This window comes from Pagrus pagrus (genome assembly GCF_965226575.1).
Source record: "Pagrus pagrus genome assembly, chromosome: 10".
In the NCBI taxonomy this organism is placed as follows: Eukaryota; Metazoa; Chordata; class Actinopteri; order Spariformes; family Sparidae; genus Pagrus; species Pagrus pagrus.
The window spans coordinates 33200202-33220021 of record NC_140194.1 but is presented as its reverse complement, the minus strand read 5'-3'; the positions used below and the strand labels follow the sequence as shown (position 1 = coordinate 33220021).

The window sequence follows — 19820 nt, the reverse complement described above, 5'->3', positions numbered from 1 at the left end:
GGAGCCTGCTTACGGAACTTTCCACAGCCTTAAACCCCTATGAATGTGCCACTGTATGTGTGAGTGTTATGAGTGGGGAGAACTACATCACAGTCTCAGCAGTACCTCCACTTGTGAAGGGGCTATTGAAGTCCACCCAAAGTGCTGCCTTTGAGTCAGCAGCAGTGCAGGCTTTCCAAGTCACTGCTAAGGAGCAGCTTCAACAGCGATGAAAGAAGAAAGTTTCTGACACCCGAGCAAGTCTTTAATGTACAGTGGACCTACAACTCCTGTTTCCTTACTTGATTCACTCCTTGATTCTGAATCCAGCAGTGAAGAGAGTAGAGTGGGAGAAGCTGAGGATTCCAACGGCCAAGTGAGGAACAAAGTCCTCACATACTTTGGAGAGAAGCCCATTGCCAAGGAAGAAAATCCTTTACACTAGTGGGGGGATAATGAAGTCCTACTTATGCATCCCTGGCACCTCAACACCATCTGAGTGCCTCTTCTCTACAGCAGGTAACATAGCTTCCAAGAAGAGAGCCAGCCTTAGCCCGAAGCATGTGGAGATGCTAACATTTCTGCATTGCAATGCAAAGTTCCTGTAAACTATATCTGAGATTGAGTGGACTGTGTGTGTTCCTTCGGAACAATTCCTCCATATTCCAGTTCTACCTCCACGGCCTGTTGTTGAAGCCATTTGGTATAGCAAAGCCTGTTCAAGACTAAGTGTGTGTTTTATGTTTTTCTTTATTATTATTTAAACGTTGCTGCTCAGCTCTTTTCAACTTAAGACTGGAACAGGTTTTTTCAAGACCTGTGTGATATAAAAAGCTATAGTGTTTTTTCTTTGTTATTCAATGTAGGAGCAATATCTTATTTTGAATAAAATTGTAAAAATAATCGACCGATTAATCGATTAGGAAAATAGTTGATAGTTGCAGCCCTAGAATATACAGTTGCGGTCAAAAGAACATTAAATCATGGCAGTTTTCAGCTCCAATGATTTCTACAGCTCTCATTTTTCTGTGATATAATGAGTGGAACACAAACTACTTTGTCACAAAAAAACATTCATGAAGTTTGGTTCTTTTGATAATGTGACCAAATCTACTGGATCAAAAATATCCATACAGTAATTCTAATACAGGGTTTCTGCAGGTTTGAACAAGTCAAATTTAAGGCTTTTTAAGACCATTTTGAACTAAATTTAAGACCTATACGAAGTACGAAACAGTAAGGAAAAATAAAGTCCCAGAATTACTTTCAATAATAACTAAATGTATTGCCATTCACAGAGCAACTTAAACAATGAAGAATGGAGTGAGTGTGTGTCAGGGTTATTATAGTTTTTTAAATTTCAGTTTAGTTTTAATTAATTTAAGAAGTGATTAATAGTTTTAGTTTAGTTTTTATCTAGGAATTTAACCTAATTTAGTTAACTCTAATAACCCACACACTTTAAAAAACTGTACACAACACACACACACACACTCACACACACACACACACACACACAGTGTTCAAAATCCAAAGCACCTCCGCTTTCAACGTCGGAGTTGAAACGACGTTGCTCGACTGCGAGACGGCAGAGGCGGCGCAGAGTTTGGGTTGAGCAGAACTGGACGAACTTGGACCGGGAACTGGTGACAAAGGTGTACAAAAGCGTATGATAGCGTGACTTCGCTGGAGACTTTCAGAAGCTAACTTGTATTTATCCGATTTTGTGTCTGACACCAGCGCTTTCGAACCAAATATGCCCGGATCAGATTCACTATAATGCTGCTTTTAACCAACTGAATTCTGGTTGTTCAAGCCAACACACTAAATTAACACTTTCCCATAGTTTAACAGATTCCACAGTCGAAGTCTTTCCGGAACTGGCGAAGTGTACAGATATGACACAGTATTGATGCAGAGGCGTATTCAGGGCGAGCCCCTCTACGTGTGTGAGCAATTTGATGCAGATGGGAAATTGTATGTTGAAGTTATAAGGACTTCCTGCGTGATGGGGAAGTATCGAAATTGACCGCACTGCCACGCCCACCAGGTACAACACAGGCTGTTGAAGGTATGAGGATGCTACTGAGTGACTGTGAAGTCTGTGGTGTTAAATCTGTAGGACGAGTTACTAAAAGTACAGGGCTTAGATATTGGGTTCGTACAGAATGGGAAAAAGCCATAAGGGGGTTATCGAAATTAACCGCACCGCCACACCCACCAGGAATAACGTAGGCGAAAGCTTTTGACAACTTTTCATCATCAAGGTATGAGGATGCTACTGAGTGAATGTGAAGTCTGTGGTCTTAAATCTGTAGGACGAGTTAGTTAACGTAAGAGGCTTAGAAATTGGGTTCCTACAGAATGCGAAAAGCCATAAGGGGGTCATCGAAAATAACCGCACAGCCACGCCCACCAGGTATATCGGAGGCGAAAGCTTTTGACAAGGTGTCATCATCAAGGTCTGAGGATGATACTTGGTGACTGTGGAGTCTGTGGTGTTAAATTTGTCAGACTAGTTAAATAAAGTACAAGGCATAGAAATGAAAAAACAACATGGGAAAAGCCAATATGGGGGCGTTAGGGGGCGCTTCTGAGCTGTCATGCGTCACATGAGGGCAGTTGTGGTAGCGAATTAACGTACTCATGGGTAATAAGCTACGGGCCAAATTTGGTGAGTCTGCGAACATTCTAAAGTCCCGAAAACAGCGTCGGAAAAATGAAAATCGCCACATGCCATTCAAGATGGCCGACTTGCTGTTGCGGCAAAAATTCTGACAAAAATAATTCCTGCCTAAATCCTTGAGACCCATGAGTCCTGAAATTTCATGAGGATCCGAGAAAAAGTTTGTGGGGACAAATTGACGTTAGGTGGTGCTATAGAGTCCCCTGGCCACACCCACCCCCAATCATTTTGAATTCTAATAGCAGCACTCAAATGTAACTTAAGTTCCGAGTCTGGTGAGTTTTGGGGTATGTTCAGGCCGCCAAATATGCACTCGAATGGAAGAAAAAAGAAAAAGGAAAAAAAAAATCCTTACAGATACAACAGTGGCTTCGCGAAACTTCCGGTTATGGCGCTGTGCTGAACACGCGTGTGTCGGAGCTCCCGTGAAAATTCAGAGAATAAGCTAACCAAACAGCCAGTGAAGGACCTGTGAATTGTCACAATTTGTGCGGAATCAAGAACAACCAGCCCCAATGCCTTCGAAACAACCTGCAAAAAATCATCTAAAGCAGAAGCTACGGGTGATTCGGAAATGGCAGATGCTAATGCTAGCAAGGGAGACAGAGAGGTGGTGGCTAGCCCAAGCCCAATTCTTAACGCCATTAGCGCAATGAAAGAAGAATTCGTGCAGAAGTTTGACGGCCTGTTTGGTGCTATTGAGGGAATACAGAAGGATCTGAAGGTAGTGTCAGTACGTGTTACTGAAGCGGAGGACAGAATTAGCACCAATCAAGACGATGTAGCATCATTGAAAACACAGACCAGCACCATGAAAGCGACTATTGAAGAGCTAGTCTCAAAAGTGGACGACTTGGAAAACCGAGCCCGCCGCTCGAATCTTCGCCTGGTCGGTCTCCCAGAGAAGGTAGAAGGGTCTGATATGTGTGCCTTTCTGGAAAGGTGGATTCCTGAAGTGCTGGATGAACATAATTTCCCACGACCCGTACTGATAGAGAGGGCGCACAGAATCGGCGGAGCTGGCGTTAATGATGCTGAGGCAGGGGGCCGCTCTGGTGTGCGTCCCAGAGTGGTAATAATCAAGTTCCTAAACTACGCGGACAAGTCCCGCGTCATGAAGGCTGCCAGGAGCAAGGGGGAAATACTCTACGACAACCAGAGAGTCATGTTTTTCCCCGACGTTTCTGCTGATCTGGTCAGACGGAGGAAAGTCTTCGACTCGGTGAAGAAAGAGCTGGCTTCCCTCTCCATCCCAACCCTGCGCTACGGGATAATTCATCCGGCTAAACTCCTGGTGACTGTTAAAGGGAGACGACACATCTTTGATACCGCAGCGGGTGTGAAGGAGTTTGTGCATGGACTGAAGGACTGTACCGCGGAAAAAGAGACAACCTGAGACTGATTGTATGGCTGGTATGTTCAAGTTACTATATGCTCTCTGTCCTCACAGGGAGCCAATTCAAACTCTGTTTAAATCGTGCTAAATAGCTGTTTGGTTGCTATAAACGTAGCTTTACTTATATGATGTTTCATGCGGGGCTCTGCTACGGTTGTTGGGCATGCTGTTCCTCGCTGCGCTATGATGCAGGCGGACCAGTTAGGCTCCATGGTTTGGATGTGTGTACTGTGGGAGGGATGGGTGTATCTCAGTTGGGGATGTACACTCAGTTATGTTCATAATGTTCTAAGGCACATATTTTTCACCTCATTTATTTATTATCTTTTGTCTTTAGTTTTCAGTCATTTCAAGTTTACTACAGCCAATTTCATTGTCATTGCAACATGTCATCTGAACTTCAGTTTACATCTTGGAATGTAAGGGGTTTAAATAAACTTGTCAAGCTAAAAGAGGTTATGAGTAGGATCAAACAGTTAAAAGCTAAAGTAGTTTTTATTCAGGAGACGCACTTGACCCCTGAAGATGTAATCAAAGTGAGGAGGAGGTGGCCTGGCCGAGTATTCTCAGCTTCTTTCAGTTCACACTCACGTGGAGTAATTACATTGATACACAATTCTGTGCCTTTTCATCTTATTAATGTGGATGAAGATCGATTAGGCAGATACCTCATTATTCAGTGTGAAATTCTCTCAGTTCGATTTAATCTGGTTAATATATATGGGCCCAATGAAGATAATCCGTCTTTTTTTAGACACCTATTTTTGTCCTTGGCTACCTTACCTGGCAACTTTATCATAGGTGGGGACTTTAATTGTGCTCCACAGCCTGGAATGGATAGATCTACTGGAATTGATGCTTCCCATAATCAGACAAGAAAGGAATTGCTACAGTATGTGAAAGAATTTAATTTAATTGACATCTGGAGGGAGAATCATCCTGACCAACTAACTTTCTCTTGTTACTCGAGTACATGTCAGACATTCTCCAGAATTGATTATTACTTGGTTTCTGCCTCCTTGGTATCTACAGTTTCACGATCCTGGTATGATAGCATTATAATTTCAGATCATGCTTCGGTTTCATTTATCCTGAACATGCCCCAATCTTTGAATTACTCCCCAAGATGGCGTCTCCAAGCATTTTGGCTCAGGGATCCAAAATTTATAGAGTTTATTGGAACAAAAATTGATTATTATTTTGAAATTAATACAAACCAGACATCAGCTGCCATACGATGGGAGGCTTTTAAGGCCTTTTTGAGGGGCCAGATGATCAGCTTTACAAGCTTTAAACATAAGCAGTTTAGATTGGAGATGGAACAACTAGAAAAAAAAATAAAGGATACTGAAACAAACTACTTTGCAAATCCTTCTCAGCACTTATTTGTGGAACTTAATGAGCTAAGAGCTAAATACAATGTTTTATCCACAAATAAGGCAGCTAAAAACTTGATGAAACTGAAGCAATCCTATTATGAACAAGGTGAGAAAGCTTTTAAGCTCCTAGCTTGGCGTATTAAACAGATGGAAACTGAAAGAGCAATAAATACAATACAAACAGATGAAGGCTTGGTAACTAGTGACCCTAAAGAAATTAATAAGACTTTTTCAAGCTTCTATGAAAATTTATACCGTTCGGATTATTCGACCTCAGCTTTTCAAAAACAAAAGGAATTTCTTGATTTATTAGACTTTGTCCCTCTAAAGGAAGACTCTCAGGCTGCTCTAGAACTTGACCTAGACGCAGAAGAATTGTCTGCAGCTATAGGTAGCATGAAGGGGGGGAAACCCCTGGACCGGACGGGATTCCCATCGAGATATATAAAACCTTTAGAACTAAACTAATACCACCTCTGCTTGAGATGTATCGTGAGTCTTTAGATAGTGGATCCCTTCCTCCTTCCCTTAATACAGCAGTAATTACTTTGTTGTTGAAGCCAGGGAAGACACCCACTCTGTGTGGATCTTACAGACCAATTTCACTGCTTAATAATGATCTCAAAATTCTTTGTAAGGTACTGGCTAGACGGCTTGAACTGAATTTGCCAGAAATAGTTCACTCTGACCAGAACGGCTTTGTGCAGGGAAGGCAGGGCTTTCACAATATCCGTTGAGTACTTAATATAGTGTCTAATAAATCTGGCTGTACGGACACTGCCATTCTGTCATTGGATGCCGAGAAGGCCTTTGACAGGGTGGAGTGGCTGTATTTATTTGAGACTCTGCAAAGGTTTGGTATAGGAGGGAAATTTCTTAGCTTGATTCGACTTCTTTATGCCGCTCCACAGGCTGTAGTTTTAACAAATGGGTTATTTTCAACACCTTTTGATCTACACCGGGGGACAAGACAGGGTTGCCCCCTGTCGCCCCTGTTATTTACCCTTGCTATCGAGCCACTCGCTATGGCGATTCGAAAAAACACCAACCTGAATGGAATAAAGGTAGGAGATATTGAACATCGCATAGCTTTATATGCAGATGATGTAATTCTATTCTGTTCTAACTTGAAACAGACTATGCCTACTTTACTTTCTCTCACAGACACTTTCGGGGTCTTTGCAGGTTACAAAATAAATCGTACCAAATCAGTAATATTATTTATGAATGAAAATGATAGACTCAACCCTCCAGTTCATACTCCTTTTTTGGTCTCATTGAAAGGCTTTGTCTATTTGGGTGTGAAAATCACTCCTACCATCGACAAAATTGTCCCAATGAATTACAATCCCTTAACAGATAGAGTTACAGAGCTCATAAACAGGTGGACAAGATTACCTATGTCTATGATCGGGCGCATCAATGTTTTGAAAATGTCAATTTTACCTAAGTATTTGTATCTTTTCCAATCTATTCCACTTGCTCCCCCACTTTCTTTTTTCCGGTCACTTGAGAAGCTCTTCTCCTCCTTCATTTGGAACAACAGACGTCCCAGGCTCAGGCTCACATTGTTATATCTACCATACGATAGAGGTGGATTACAATTACCTAATCTTATGTGGTATTACTGGGCAGCCCAAATCAGAGCAGGAATATTTTACTTTGTGAAGGACCATCCCCCAGCTTGGGTTTCAATAGAATCTCACTCAGTTAATATTCCTTTGAATTTGTATATATACTCAGCCAACAAAAATAAATTAATCAAACAGACCAGAAACCCCTTCCTCAAAAATACAGTAATGATTTGGCACAGTACATTGGAATACTTGGGAGAGACTTCCAAATTATCACAGTTTTCTCCTATCTTTGGCAATGATGAGTTTCAGCCTGGAAGAGCAGACAGCGGGTTTAAAATTTGGGCATCTCGAGGTGTAGCTAAAATAGCTGATCTCTTTAAAGACAATCATACTTTCATGTCCTTCGAAGAACTTAAGGCCACATATGGGATACCCTCTAATCACTTCTTTAAATACCTTCAATTGAGAAGTTTTGTACTGGCCAGGCAGTGTAATAATTTGAAACTTCCCCGACTAACTTCTCTTGAAGACTTTTCAATTAGATTTTCAGACTCTAAGGGGCAGGTGTCCTTTCTTTATAATTTGTTTGTAAGTAAAGCCAAAGAGTCATCCCAAAACATATTACAATCATGGAGATCCGATTTGCAAGAAAATCTAACAGAGGAAGAATGGGCCAGAGCTTGTTTAACAGCTCAAACTCAAACTGTGAATACAAACTCTAAATTACTACAATACAAATGGATAAGCAGACAGTATATAACCCCAAGTAAGCTGCACCTTTTTAACCCAAATATCCCAGATACTTGCATTAAATGTAAACAACAAAAAGGTTCTTTATTTCATTGTATGTGGGAATGCCCTCTGATACTCTCTTTTTGGGAAAAAGTGTTGAACTTGGCCAGTCGAATCATTGAAAAAGAAGTACCTCTTAAACCAAAGTTATGTTTACTAAATATTTACCCGGACAACTTTGTGACCTCCAAAAATGAAAAATCCTTACTTAATGTCTGTTTTCTGGAAGCTAAAAGATGTATAGCCTGTTCATGGAAAAGGGATAAACCTTGCACTACTTCGCAATGGTTAAAGGGGATGTCTTTCTACTTGGCTTTAGAAAAGATAAGCTACATCACAAAAAATAAACTTGACAAGTTTTGGAAAATCTGGAAGGTTTTCTGTAATTTCCTTGAGAAAAATGATATTGAAGTAGATGGCTGGAATGATGAGCTGAACTGAAGATTTATCTATCTATCCTTTCATTTCATCTTGATTTAGTATACTCATTTAGACCTTGCATACATTTGTATGTATCTATGTGTGTATATATAAAAATGTACTCATTTATTTATTTACTTATGTTTTATTTATTTATCTTTCTGCCAACACGATTCTAACACATGCAATGATATAGTGTCCTTTCCCCCTTTTTTTTTTTTTTTTTTTTTCTCTCTCCTCTTATTTATTTATTAATTTTTTTTCATCATTATTATTGCTATTATCATTGTTGTTTTCTTGTATGTGCCTTCTTGTTTCATGTTGTTCACTGTTTGTAAAGTAACAAAATGTGCAATAAACATATGTTTAAAAAAAAAACCAGTGCCTTCGCACGGTTCGTGCTCAGGCCCTAATAAATAATCCTTACAGATACAATAGGGCCTTCGTAGGTTTCCTGCTCGGGCCCTAAAAAGGCGGTGACGGAAGCGGTAAATGAACGTTCATATTTAAGACCTAACTAAATGTAATTTAAGACCTATATGCAAAATATGGACGTATTTAGGACTTTTTAAGGCTTTTTAAGACCCCGCGGAAACCCTGTAATATTTGGTTAAATGTCTCTTGGCCATTCTCACCTCTATTAGCTGCTTTTGCTAGCCCTCTCACTTTTTTTACATCTCACTTTTCATTTTGGCGTCCATGTTAACAGGTTAAAGCGTTAACAGACACAGGATGTCTGAGACACGCTTCTCAAACGCGTGATTTAGAGATTCAGAGTCTCGCCTATTTCTACCACAACACGCATGTGGTTCTCGGCAAAAAGCGACCTGAAGACAACCCATAGACAGTCATATGGACACCATGACAGCATTTTACTACGAATAAAAAGAAGAATACGCACAACAGATGAAGATGTTGCTGTAAAACACACTTGACTGTGGACACTGACACCTGTCTTCCAGCAGCTTCTAATTCATTGAAGACTTGTTTTTTGGTGGTTTTTGGTTGTCTCTTGACCATCCTGACCAGTTTTCTCTCAGCAGCAGGTGATAGTTTGTGTTTTCTTCCTGATGGCGCCAGTGACACAACTGTGCCATGCACTTTATACTTACTGTACAAACTTGATCTTCAAACCTGTAACTGCTTTGAAATGGGTTAAAGTGACTTTCCTGACTTGTTCTAATCAATAATGTGCTCTTTCAGATCAATGCTGAGCTCTTTAGACTTTCCCATTGTAGTGTTTGTGGCTGAGTCTAATGGCTGTATCAAACAAGCCCTATTAAAATGGGCCCAGAAAAGTCAGCAGCTGTTATCAATCAGAATCACTCAGAAGTTAAGAGGCCATGATACAAAGAACTTTTGATTGAAACGACTTTCTATAATCACCAAAACTGATTGTTCAAGTTACGGTATGTATATTTTTGATCCAGTAGATTTGGTCACATTTTCAGAAGACCTATAATAAACTCATTACTGAGCCAAACTTCATGAATGTGGGTCTAAAGAGTGTTATTGCAGTGGGGAAGAAGCTTTTGCAGAGCCTGGATGTTCTGCTGCGTATAGACAGATAAAAAATTAAATATTTGTATTGTGTAAATAATACATATGATAATATTATGTTAATATTCCTGCGCCTCTTAGATCACATCCGTTCCTTCCTTATACACCGTGATGCTGGTTGCGACCCGCCATAAAAGGGAAAAGACAAGAAGAAGATGTAGTAACTAGCTAGCTAGCTACTGAAATCCTGCCCCCGAGACACCCTCCACTCCAAAGCCCTCCAAACTCAAGAGCTGAGCCCAGAAAAGAGTCCCCTATGTCAGTTGGTACTGAGGCTAACTGCCCCCTCTCAGACACAGTCTGACCAGCCTCACAACAACGCTGCTCTCCAAACACCAATCAGAGTAAAGCAAATTATAACACAATGTAAAGAAACCTATCTGGAACATTGGAAAGAAGAAACTAAAAGCTGAAGTAGATTAGAATGTTATCTAGCCCTAAAAAGAGATTATGAATTAGCAGAATATCTCTCTACTGTCAGAGATAGAAAGCAGAGGCAGATCCTAACCAAGTACAGGCCCAGTGACCACAAACTGACAATCCAAACAGGAAGACACAAAAAATCATGGCAACCAAAAGAAAACAGAACATGTGGTCACTAGGGCTGCCATGATTAGTCGACTAGTCACGATTACGTCGACTATTAAAATCGTCGACAACTAATTTAATAGTCGACGCGTCGTTTTTTGTTTTTTTTTTAAACTTTGTTTTCTCTCTCAAAACTGCTGCGGCACCTTCCACTGCCGCGTCTGCCTTTCTGTTTTGACACACATGCGCAGTAGTGGTAATCTGGGTCAGCCGTGGTGTCACCTGAAGTTATACCAGACGGGCTCTCTGGTATCATGGCTACCCGGCGGCAACGGAGCTCAAAAGTGTGGGAGCATTTTAAGAAAACAAAAGAGAAAAGTGTGCAATGCAATATCTGCAAGACAGAACTCGCCTTTCACGGCAGCACAAGTGCGATGCACAAGATCCTGAAAAGGAAGCACGTTGTTGCTGACAACGACGATGAAGAGGGACCGTCGTCTCGTTAAGCTAACTGGCTAGTTAGCTGCTAACATTATCGTAAACAGAGAGCTAACTTACTACTTACATATTGATAGCTGTAAACGTTAACATTAGCCATGACGATTTGATTCATTAGCCTTAGGAACAAGAGCCTTGTGCAGTTTGGGATTATATAGAGTCAGAGTGTAGTAAAGTTGAATACAGTTGTGAGCACTGAGCACAAAATGCACTTTTGTTATATTCAGGGATGCAAACAGCGCGCCCAAAAGCGCAACTCGCTTTTTTCGTGGCCAATTAGGTGACTTGTGTGAATCGTTCAGATTCACGTCGGCCGAGCGTCTCAGCTCGCGTCAGTAAAATTAACAGGCTGACAGTGACAATCACGTGAAACTGAGGCGAACTCATTCATGGTTGCCACAACCCAAAGCGGCGCGTAGCCGCGTGCATTCGGTGCGACGGCGACGCCGTTTTTTCCCCCGTGCATGTCCGTGGAGCTGTGCGCCGCGGACGTGCACGGTTCCCTAGGTTGCTGTGTCAGGCAGGTGTTTCCCACGGAGCTCTGCCCCGTTTCAAAGGTGAAGGAAGCCCTAAGTGGAAAGACGTCGCCTCCGCGATGTAGAATGTGTTTTATAAAAGAGAAACACACATTTCAGGACCGCTGACTTGTATCATCAAAACAGACAAATGTAAACACAGAAAGCTGAAAATCACTGGACATGTCTGTCTGTTGGGATTATACAAATCAACAGTGTAAAGTAGAGCTGTCAAGATGTATGCAACTTCAATTATTCCTTAGGTCAGCTAGTGCCTTATTCGTTTACTCAGCTGTTTGCACTTTATGCTACAATTGTTTGTTGCTACAAGCATATTTCATTAAAGGTTTAATGAACTATCATCTTAATTGTCTTCATTTTTAGTTAGCATATACCTTAAACACTTCAAGCTGAAAGCTAATGATTGTTATATAAGAGCAGCTGCATGCTGGTGCGATAAACTGTATGTTATACATTCAATTTACGTATGATCCGATTAGTCGACTAATCGAAAAAATAGTCGGTGATTAGTCGACTATCAAAATAATCGTTTGTGGCAGCCCTAGTGGTCACTGCTTGACAGGTGAGGTTGAGACAGAGATGCACTTTCTCCTACAATGTAAAACATTCAACGAAACAAGGAACATTTATTTTAAAAAGCTCAACTCTGTAATCTTGCTGCCCAATATGTGTCAACATGCCACAACCTGAGGGACAGTGAATGACCACACACACACACACACACACACACACACACACACACACACACACACAGTTTATACTGTATATATAATTAATGTAAATCAATCTTGGTGTTGCCAAAGCATCAAAGTAGCCAAAGCAGCAGTATTTTTAATGTTGAGAGGTCGTGATTAACGAATCGAACTTATTAAAATAAATGTTCATTGGTTCGTTGAATGTTTTAAATTGTAGGAGAAAGTGCATCTCTGTCTCAACCTCACCTGTCGAGCAGTGACCACATGTTCTGTTTTCATTTGGTTGCCATGATTGTTTGTGTCTTCCTGTTGTTATGTTATGTCCGAGTGTTCGGACAGATGCTTTGGCAACATTGTTGTTAAACTTTCATGCCAATAAAGCCCCTGAATTTGAATGCTACCACAGCGTGTGGTTCCTACTGCTGCACAAGTCAGGTTAGAGGAGATGACAGATGAGAGCATGACACTCTACCACCTGCAGTGTGGGTAGATATCACAATAATATTGTTATCATGAATTCTTTTGCTATGATAATTGTTAAGTGAAAATCTGATATTGTGACAGCCCTAGTTTGTAGTCAAATGGTCAAGGGAATATCCACATGCTGTATGTAGTAGTGGCACAGTGACACAGAGACAGACAGAGGAATATATTTACCTGTAAGGCCAGCTGCTGGTATCGGTGTCTGAGCTGCTGGACTGAGTCTGAGGAGCTGGCTCCCAGGACAGCATACAGGTCCTTCTCTGCTGCTTCACACATCTCTGCTCCGACACAACACTGACATCAGACTAATGCATTAATAACACAAACCTCTACTGTAGAATTAAAGCTCTTCCCACTGGCCTTTTGGTCATTCCATACCACCTCACCTACAGCCTCCTTTTTTAGAGAAGTTTGACATTGCGAAATAATACATTTGCAATCGGAAATATTCAACCCCCCCAAAGATTGCAAGGATTTACCAATGAAAGTTTTTTCAAAGAGCTAGATTTTGCTTTGGATGACTTATTTATCAGTTGAGTGATACATAAAATCAACAAAGAAAACGTATGATGTAGTATTCGTGTGTTACAGTATATTTTGTTAATATAGCCAAGTCACAATTATTCAACCCCTATGTAATATTGCTGTTTTTAAAACCTTCTGCTAGTTTCTAATGGCCTAAGGTGGAGTTTCAGCATGATTAAGCCTTTGCGAACTCTATAATGATCATTAATTTGCTTCAGCTGTGATGCCCATATAAACCCCATCCATGAGGCTGCTCAAGGGGAGTTGCAATCATGGGTAAGACTAAGGAGCTTCCACAAAAGCTGAGAGAGGAAATTATTTCATTGCACCTGAAGGGCCTTGGGTATAAGAACATTTCCCAAAAAATTTAACATTCCAAGAGACACCATTGGGAGCATCATAAGAAAGTTTAAAACTGATTGCGCTGCTGCAAACCTGCCTGGCCGTGGGAGAAAGCCCAACATTTCATCAAGAGCCCTCATCAACTTAATCGGGACAACTAGGAAAAACCCCTGTGTTACTGCAAAATGCCTACAGGATGACCTGATAAAGGCCGGGACAAGTGCTTCAGTGGCAACTATTAGACGAGCACTGAATGAACAAGGACTTCATGGCCAGACTCCAAGAAGCACTCCACTCTGGACCACAAGGAACATCAAAGGTCGACTGCAATATGCCGGGAGGAATTTGGATAAGACTGCAGAGTTTTGGGAGACACTTCTATGGACTGATGAATCTAAACTTTGTTATCCTTTTCAAACACATTAAAAATACCTTTCACACCCCTGATATTTCAGTTTCACCCACTCTCATGCTGCAGCTTGATGCTAGAGGTGTGATGAGGTCGCGCTGTGCAGGGCACCCTCGCACTGGAGACATGGCGTAGACGACCAGCATTCAGTGAAGGATTAAGAGTTTGTCATATCAGCAAAAATCATCGTGTTGGCCAGTCTGATCATTATCATCATCATCATCATCATTCCGATTGATTTTAAAGCCAATATCTGGCACACCAATGACAATACCAATGATGTGACGATATTATTGTGCATCCCCACTTTTTAATTTGTTTGGTCTGCCTCCCCCACAGTACTGTAGTATCATCACCTATCACACGACAGAGTGCAAAGAAACGAAGTCACCTCTATTCAGTCTGTGGTAATACTGTGCTTGGTTCGCAGTAACGTTGTTTAGCACCCCGCGTGCATGGACAGTCTGTGAGTGTGAAGCAGCGCGCGGAGCCGAACGACCGTTTCATGTTTCCGGTATGTGCTCAGTGTGCCACTAACTGAGGCTCAGACCGCTCTCTATCAGTGCTGTCTTTATTTCTGTGTGTGCTCAAGTGGAAAGATTTGAACAAACCTTCAAAATAAGGCTGTCATCTGAGAGGCGACATGGTGTTCAGCGATGTTATGAGTCCCCCTGAAAACATACTGTACATTTGGTCCGCCTGCAGAGTTCCGCTGGTGAGAACGAAGACTTCCGGTCTTTTTTCTTTCTTCTTTTTAGAATAACAATGACTACACTACAGCTGTAAAGAAGACGAAAAAGGCAGCAAAATGCAAATATAAGTCCCGTACATGTTTATGTACCACCTGTACATACTGTTTTTATTATGCATTGCTACCTATCTATCTATCTATCTATCTATCTGTCTATCTATCTGTCTGTCGTCTACCATGTTATTACTGAGCTGTAATGTAAAGTGACCGAGGATTCTTGCACAAAAACAGCTCTCTGCATTGTTCCATCCGTCACACTAAAATATAGGTTCCTGAAAAAGAATCACCTGGCTTTGCTGTGCTCCAAAGACCTTTCAATTATTTTCAATTTATTATTTATTTCACTTTAAATTTCTTCAAGACATCTCGTTTTATAAGATATGACCTGAGCTCTTCTGTAGCCAACCAGCCCGCGGACAATATGGTTAGATACCAACCATTGTTGTTTTGTTGAATTGTACTAAAGAATTAATGAAGTTAGACAGATCACATGTAACTATGTGAAATGATCCTCTTAAAGTCCATGATCATCGTGTTTAATACTGATGCCAAGACCACATGCAGGGAAGTCTGTCCTGACAATGCTTACCAGGAGCAATCTGTTAATTGAAATGGGAACAGAAGAGAAGAGGTGACACAATGACACCTTTATGATCTGACTTCCTGTCTCTCACCCACTTAAGGCTCTTTAACGAGACCACAGTGGGAGGGAGGAGGAGAGGAGATATAAGGCGTCTGACATTGTTGGGCAGTTAATTATTCCTTAATTTTGGGCGAATTAAGGCTCAATTAGTCAGGTGACAAAATATTCACCGTAAGAGTGGGGGCCATAGTTACCACTTCATTAAATACAGTCTCATGCAGTTCAGTACAACTGCCCTGAAATAAACCTTGTCTTTGGGAAACTTTTTTATAAACTTTTTGAAAAAGTGATAAGTTTGGCTGAACATACAACAGGGGGTGCTGTACCTGCTAAAATGATATTTACTCTAGGTGCAGCTACAATAAGGATATAAGAATCGATAAGGATCCCAACCAGCCGGAGAACAACCTTTTCTCCCTGCTGCAGTCAGGAAAACAGTACCTGATACACCAGGCCAGCACTGAACCGCTTAGGGAGAGCTTTTACCCTCTACACCATGTACACTGTGTTTAGTCCACAACAGCATAGCCTTTAGAAATTGCTACAGCTCCAATTCATGCCTCTTTCTGGCTCCCGTGTTTCTATGTTGAGAACACTGAGAAGATCTTCAAAAGGAATCTTTGAAATGAGTACTTAGAGCGACAGGTCCTTCAAATAATATGAAAAAAAAACATGTGGTCCATGCCCTCTAGACGACACATAGAAGCACTCCATTGGTTGGAAGACATGATTTTGTCTGCCATAAATCACTATTGAAAAATAAAAATAAAAAATTTGATCACACTATGATTAAAGGTCCCATATTATGAAAAACAAGTTTTCTCTGGTCTCTACATATATAAACTGGTCCTCCCTGAGCCTACCAACTCCCAGTATGAAGAAAGCAAACGAGTCCTGCATCGTCTCTGCAGCCCACCCACTGGTAAAACGGGGCTCCTACAGGGTGTTCAGATTCAGCTCCTGTTGGTATGGAGTCAGATCAGTCTCATAAATAATAAATGCACAGAAAGACTCACAAATGTGTTTTGTGATTTATATATACAGTAAATGACTCTCCACACACAAATATATTTCAATGCACACACAAAAAGTTTTCAATATATATAAATGTAAAAAAGTTTCGCAAATATTTTTCTGATCCACACATAAATGTTTCATGATTAATATAAATGTAATATAAATCCACATATATATATGTATTTAAAAGTATTTGTAATTTTCGTAAAAAATATATTTAAATTTTGTTACATTCATATACAAACTGTTGAACTTGCATTTAAAAATCGTTTTTCATTTGTAAACTTGTCTCTATTTGTGTGTGAAGTTGTCTGCATTTGTGTGTTGATTTTTGAGACTCCCCTGACCTCAGCCGATGCACGAATGCATTTTTTTTTCAGATGGAACTGTCTGCAGCCAATGAGTTGTCGCCCTCATTTTCAGCCAATCACATGAGCTTAGCCCCACAAGGAGACGGTTACGCCCATTACATTTCATCTGCGCATTTTGCGGAGTCTGGACCACGTGACCAACTGACACGTGACGGGTCAGAGGTCAGCTTCAAGATGGTGTCAGGAAGCAATTCTGTGGATTCAAGTGTAAGTAAAGGCGTCTTGGCGGGCTTGATTAAATATATTTTGAGTTATGAAACACTGATAAGTTTGTGATGTGGCATCATGTGTGTATTATACATTATGTGGCATTTTAATGCTATCATTTGCTAACTAGTTAGCCATACAATGCTAATAGACAACCAAGGATCATTAGCGAATTTAGCTGACGCAATATAACACTAGAAACTAACATAAGACATTGACAACATAACCGTATCGGTAATTTGCTTGCTAATATCTTGCCTGTTTAAACATCCAATACAAATAAGTTGCTAGCAAACCATAATGAGTAAATAGTAGCTCACGAAATTGGATTCAAAGATGTATTGTCATAAGACTCCGTCAAACCTTAGCCAGTACAGTACTGACTGTAACAGATGGCTGATGATCTAGCTAGATACAAACTTGTCATGAATGTTAGCTAGAGAGTGAATATAGTTGTTTTTTTAAAACATTTCCAGGTTGTCATGTTGTTAACTGTCAGCAGCAGCTAACACACATTTCTATTTATGTATCCCTTAGGAATCACTAAAGCGTGACATCCTCCTGAGATTACATGATCGACTGCTACAAATCCTGGAGAGGCAACCTGTCGATTTAGAAGCCTTACAGTTTGCATGCCATCAGGCTTTTGTTTTGTTGGTGGCTCTAGGTGACATAGTAGGAGAGGAAATATTGACGTCACTTGCTAGTCTAAATGCTCTTATCCAGCAGGAGAGAGAGAATGAACAGAGAGTTTCAACTCTGTCTCTTATCCATCTTGTTGAGCTTGGACTGCCATCAAACTGTATCGCCAAACTCCTCGGTGTGTCCAGAGCTACGCTTTTTAGGCAGAGGATCCAGGGCGGCATTCCGAAGGGCCACCATTCCGATCATTCACTCTCATGTTTCCGAATGCCGGCCCTTAATTATTTTTGAAAAAAGGTCGCCATTCTGAACCTGAAACCCTAAACGGAATGGCGGACCATCGGAATGGCGGTCCTTCGGAATGGGTGTCGCCCCCCTTAGGGGGATGGCCGAAAACAACATTCAGTTTGCTTCTTATAGTAGTTGCAGTGATGACGAACTAGATGTACTGGTCACTACAGTGTGTTGGGACCCACAGATGGAGTCATTCATTGTGGATTTCAAAATGGACTCTGAACTGAACTCAGTGTCCCAGAATTCCCCATTCTTTACACCTAGGTGCAAAACTCAGCTTTGAGCTACTATTGGTCAGACCCCCCTCTGATCAGAGAGTCAAACTCCAGCGCCTTCCTTTGTTCCTTCTCTTCTCCTCTGTTCTCCTTAAGCCTCTCTTCTCCTCAAGGGCTCCTCTCCACCTCCCCCCCACGGGGCTGCCTGCCCTCAAGATCTCTTCTTCTGGGCCTAACAGCTGCGGAGAGCTGCAAGCTTCATTTGCAGCAGGCCCAAAGAACTTCTCCTCACTGCAGCGACACAAGGTCCTGCCAGTATTCCTGATCAGTTAGCACCAGCAGCTGCGACACAAAGCTTGCCAGCTAACTTCACAATCTGAGGAACACCAAGCAGGTTAGCACTGAGCTGCTATCCTTGCAAAGGAAAGGAGCAAACCTTTTCCTCCTCAGCCGACTTTGATCAGTCCTTGCACAGCAAGAACAGCATTCAACATTGGAATCCCAACGTTCTCCTGCAACCACCAGCACCTTTTCTTCAAAGACTGGTAACGTTGAACTGGGCTTAGATAGCATAGCATAGCACGGCTAAGCACAGAACTTTAAACTCTGGTTGATGTAATGCATATGTGTTCAATTTATGTGTGTCTACTGTTTGAGTGTTATTGTGATCTGGTTATCGGTAGTTTGCTCTCCTAGACGGCTAATTCGACGTTAGTCGAATGATGCTCCACACAGACTCAGGGTCTTTGCATGCAACTAACCATCTTCTATAACCTGGCATCACGTCACACACACACACACACACACACACACACACACACACACACACACACATTCCTTGAGCCTGGAGCATATCACAACCACATGTGATATCAGTGACCACCATTGTTTCTTTGTTCTGCCAGACACACACTCACACACACACACATACACACACACACACACCTGTATATAGTACATGTTAGTTAGTGTGTTTTCATCTTTGTGTAAATAAAAGACTTTTGAACCTTCAGGCTGTATATTTAATATTGTACAAGAGTGAATGTTGCCAACCTCTACTCTGTCAAGAACTCCAACATCCTTCAACCATTACAGCTGTTATGGTAATATTGGTTGTAGTTATTAAGTTAATTATTAATTAGAGTTACAAACAGTTTAGTACCTTTTCTGAGACTGATTTGGTGAATTGGCTATCTTTTCCCTCCTTCAAGGGTGGTGCCCCGAGGTGATCTAATGTAAATTGGATCTTATTAGTAATTATAATTAATAATTATCCCTGATAATCATTAATTATTATTGATAGCCAAATTTAACCCAAAACTCCCTATTGCTGTTGCATGAAGCACTACATTATGGTGCCTCGTGTGATGTGAGCACAAGTGAAAAGCAAAATGCCGAACGCTGGGCACAAAATGGTCCGAGGTGCTTTACTTGCACAGGGACACAGAGTTCAATGGGACAGAGTATATGCATCTATGCATCGCATGGACAGTGTTGGCGTGCTTGCTAGGATGGGTGCTTGCTAGGATTGGGATGTATGGTGAGGAGGACTTACTCAGTGCCTTACCCAAAGTACTTAGTACACATTGACACCAATCACAAACTCATCAGGTTTGTCTGCATGCTATCTGTATGTACAATGTTAATTTTATTTTTGTATTTTCCAATATTGTATTTTGTGTATTGTATCACATATGTGTCTATCATTGACCAACGCATACCAATAGCAACCATCATAGTATATCACATTAAACTTTATTTATTTAGAGCGCCATGAACTGATTTTGTTGTATTTACATTCCCATTAATATGGTATTGTGAGACCTATGCTGGTAGAGATATTGTGTATTGTGTTTGGGAGTTACTTCTTATCTT

General features: G+C 41.1%; 1 protein-coding gene across 6 annotated transcripts in view; it reads right to left on the bottom strand.

Moving 5' to 3' along the window:
* Window positions 1-14495, bottom strand: part of dnajc24 (DnaJ (Hsp40) homolog, subfamily C, member 24) — a 73968-nt gene extending 59473 nt beyond the window's left edge. For 2 of the 6 annotated variants that reach the window (XM_084365162.1, XM_084365167.1), the window contains exons 1-2: window positions 14417-14495; window positions 12704-12823 (exon numbers count right to left, since the gene is read on the bottom strand). In XM_084365162.1, coding sequence (XP_084221288.1) covers window positions 12704-12805 — 102 coding nt within the window. In that variant the 5' untranslated portion in view covers window positions 12806-12823; window positions 14417-14495. Of the gene's footprint in view, window positions 1-12703; window positions 12824-13861; window positions 13940-14196; window positions 14339-14416 lie in introns of those variants that run through there. The other 4 variants (XM_084365163.1, XM_084365164.1, XM_084365166.1 and 1 more) reach the window with 4 other exon arrangements.
* Window positions 14496-19820: the final 5325 nt, after the last annotated feature.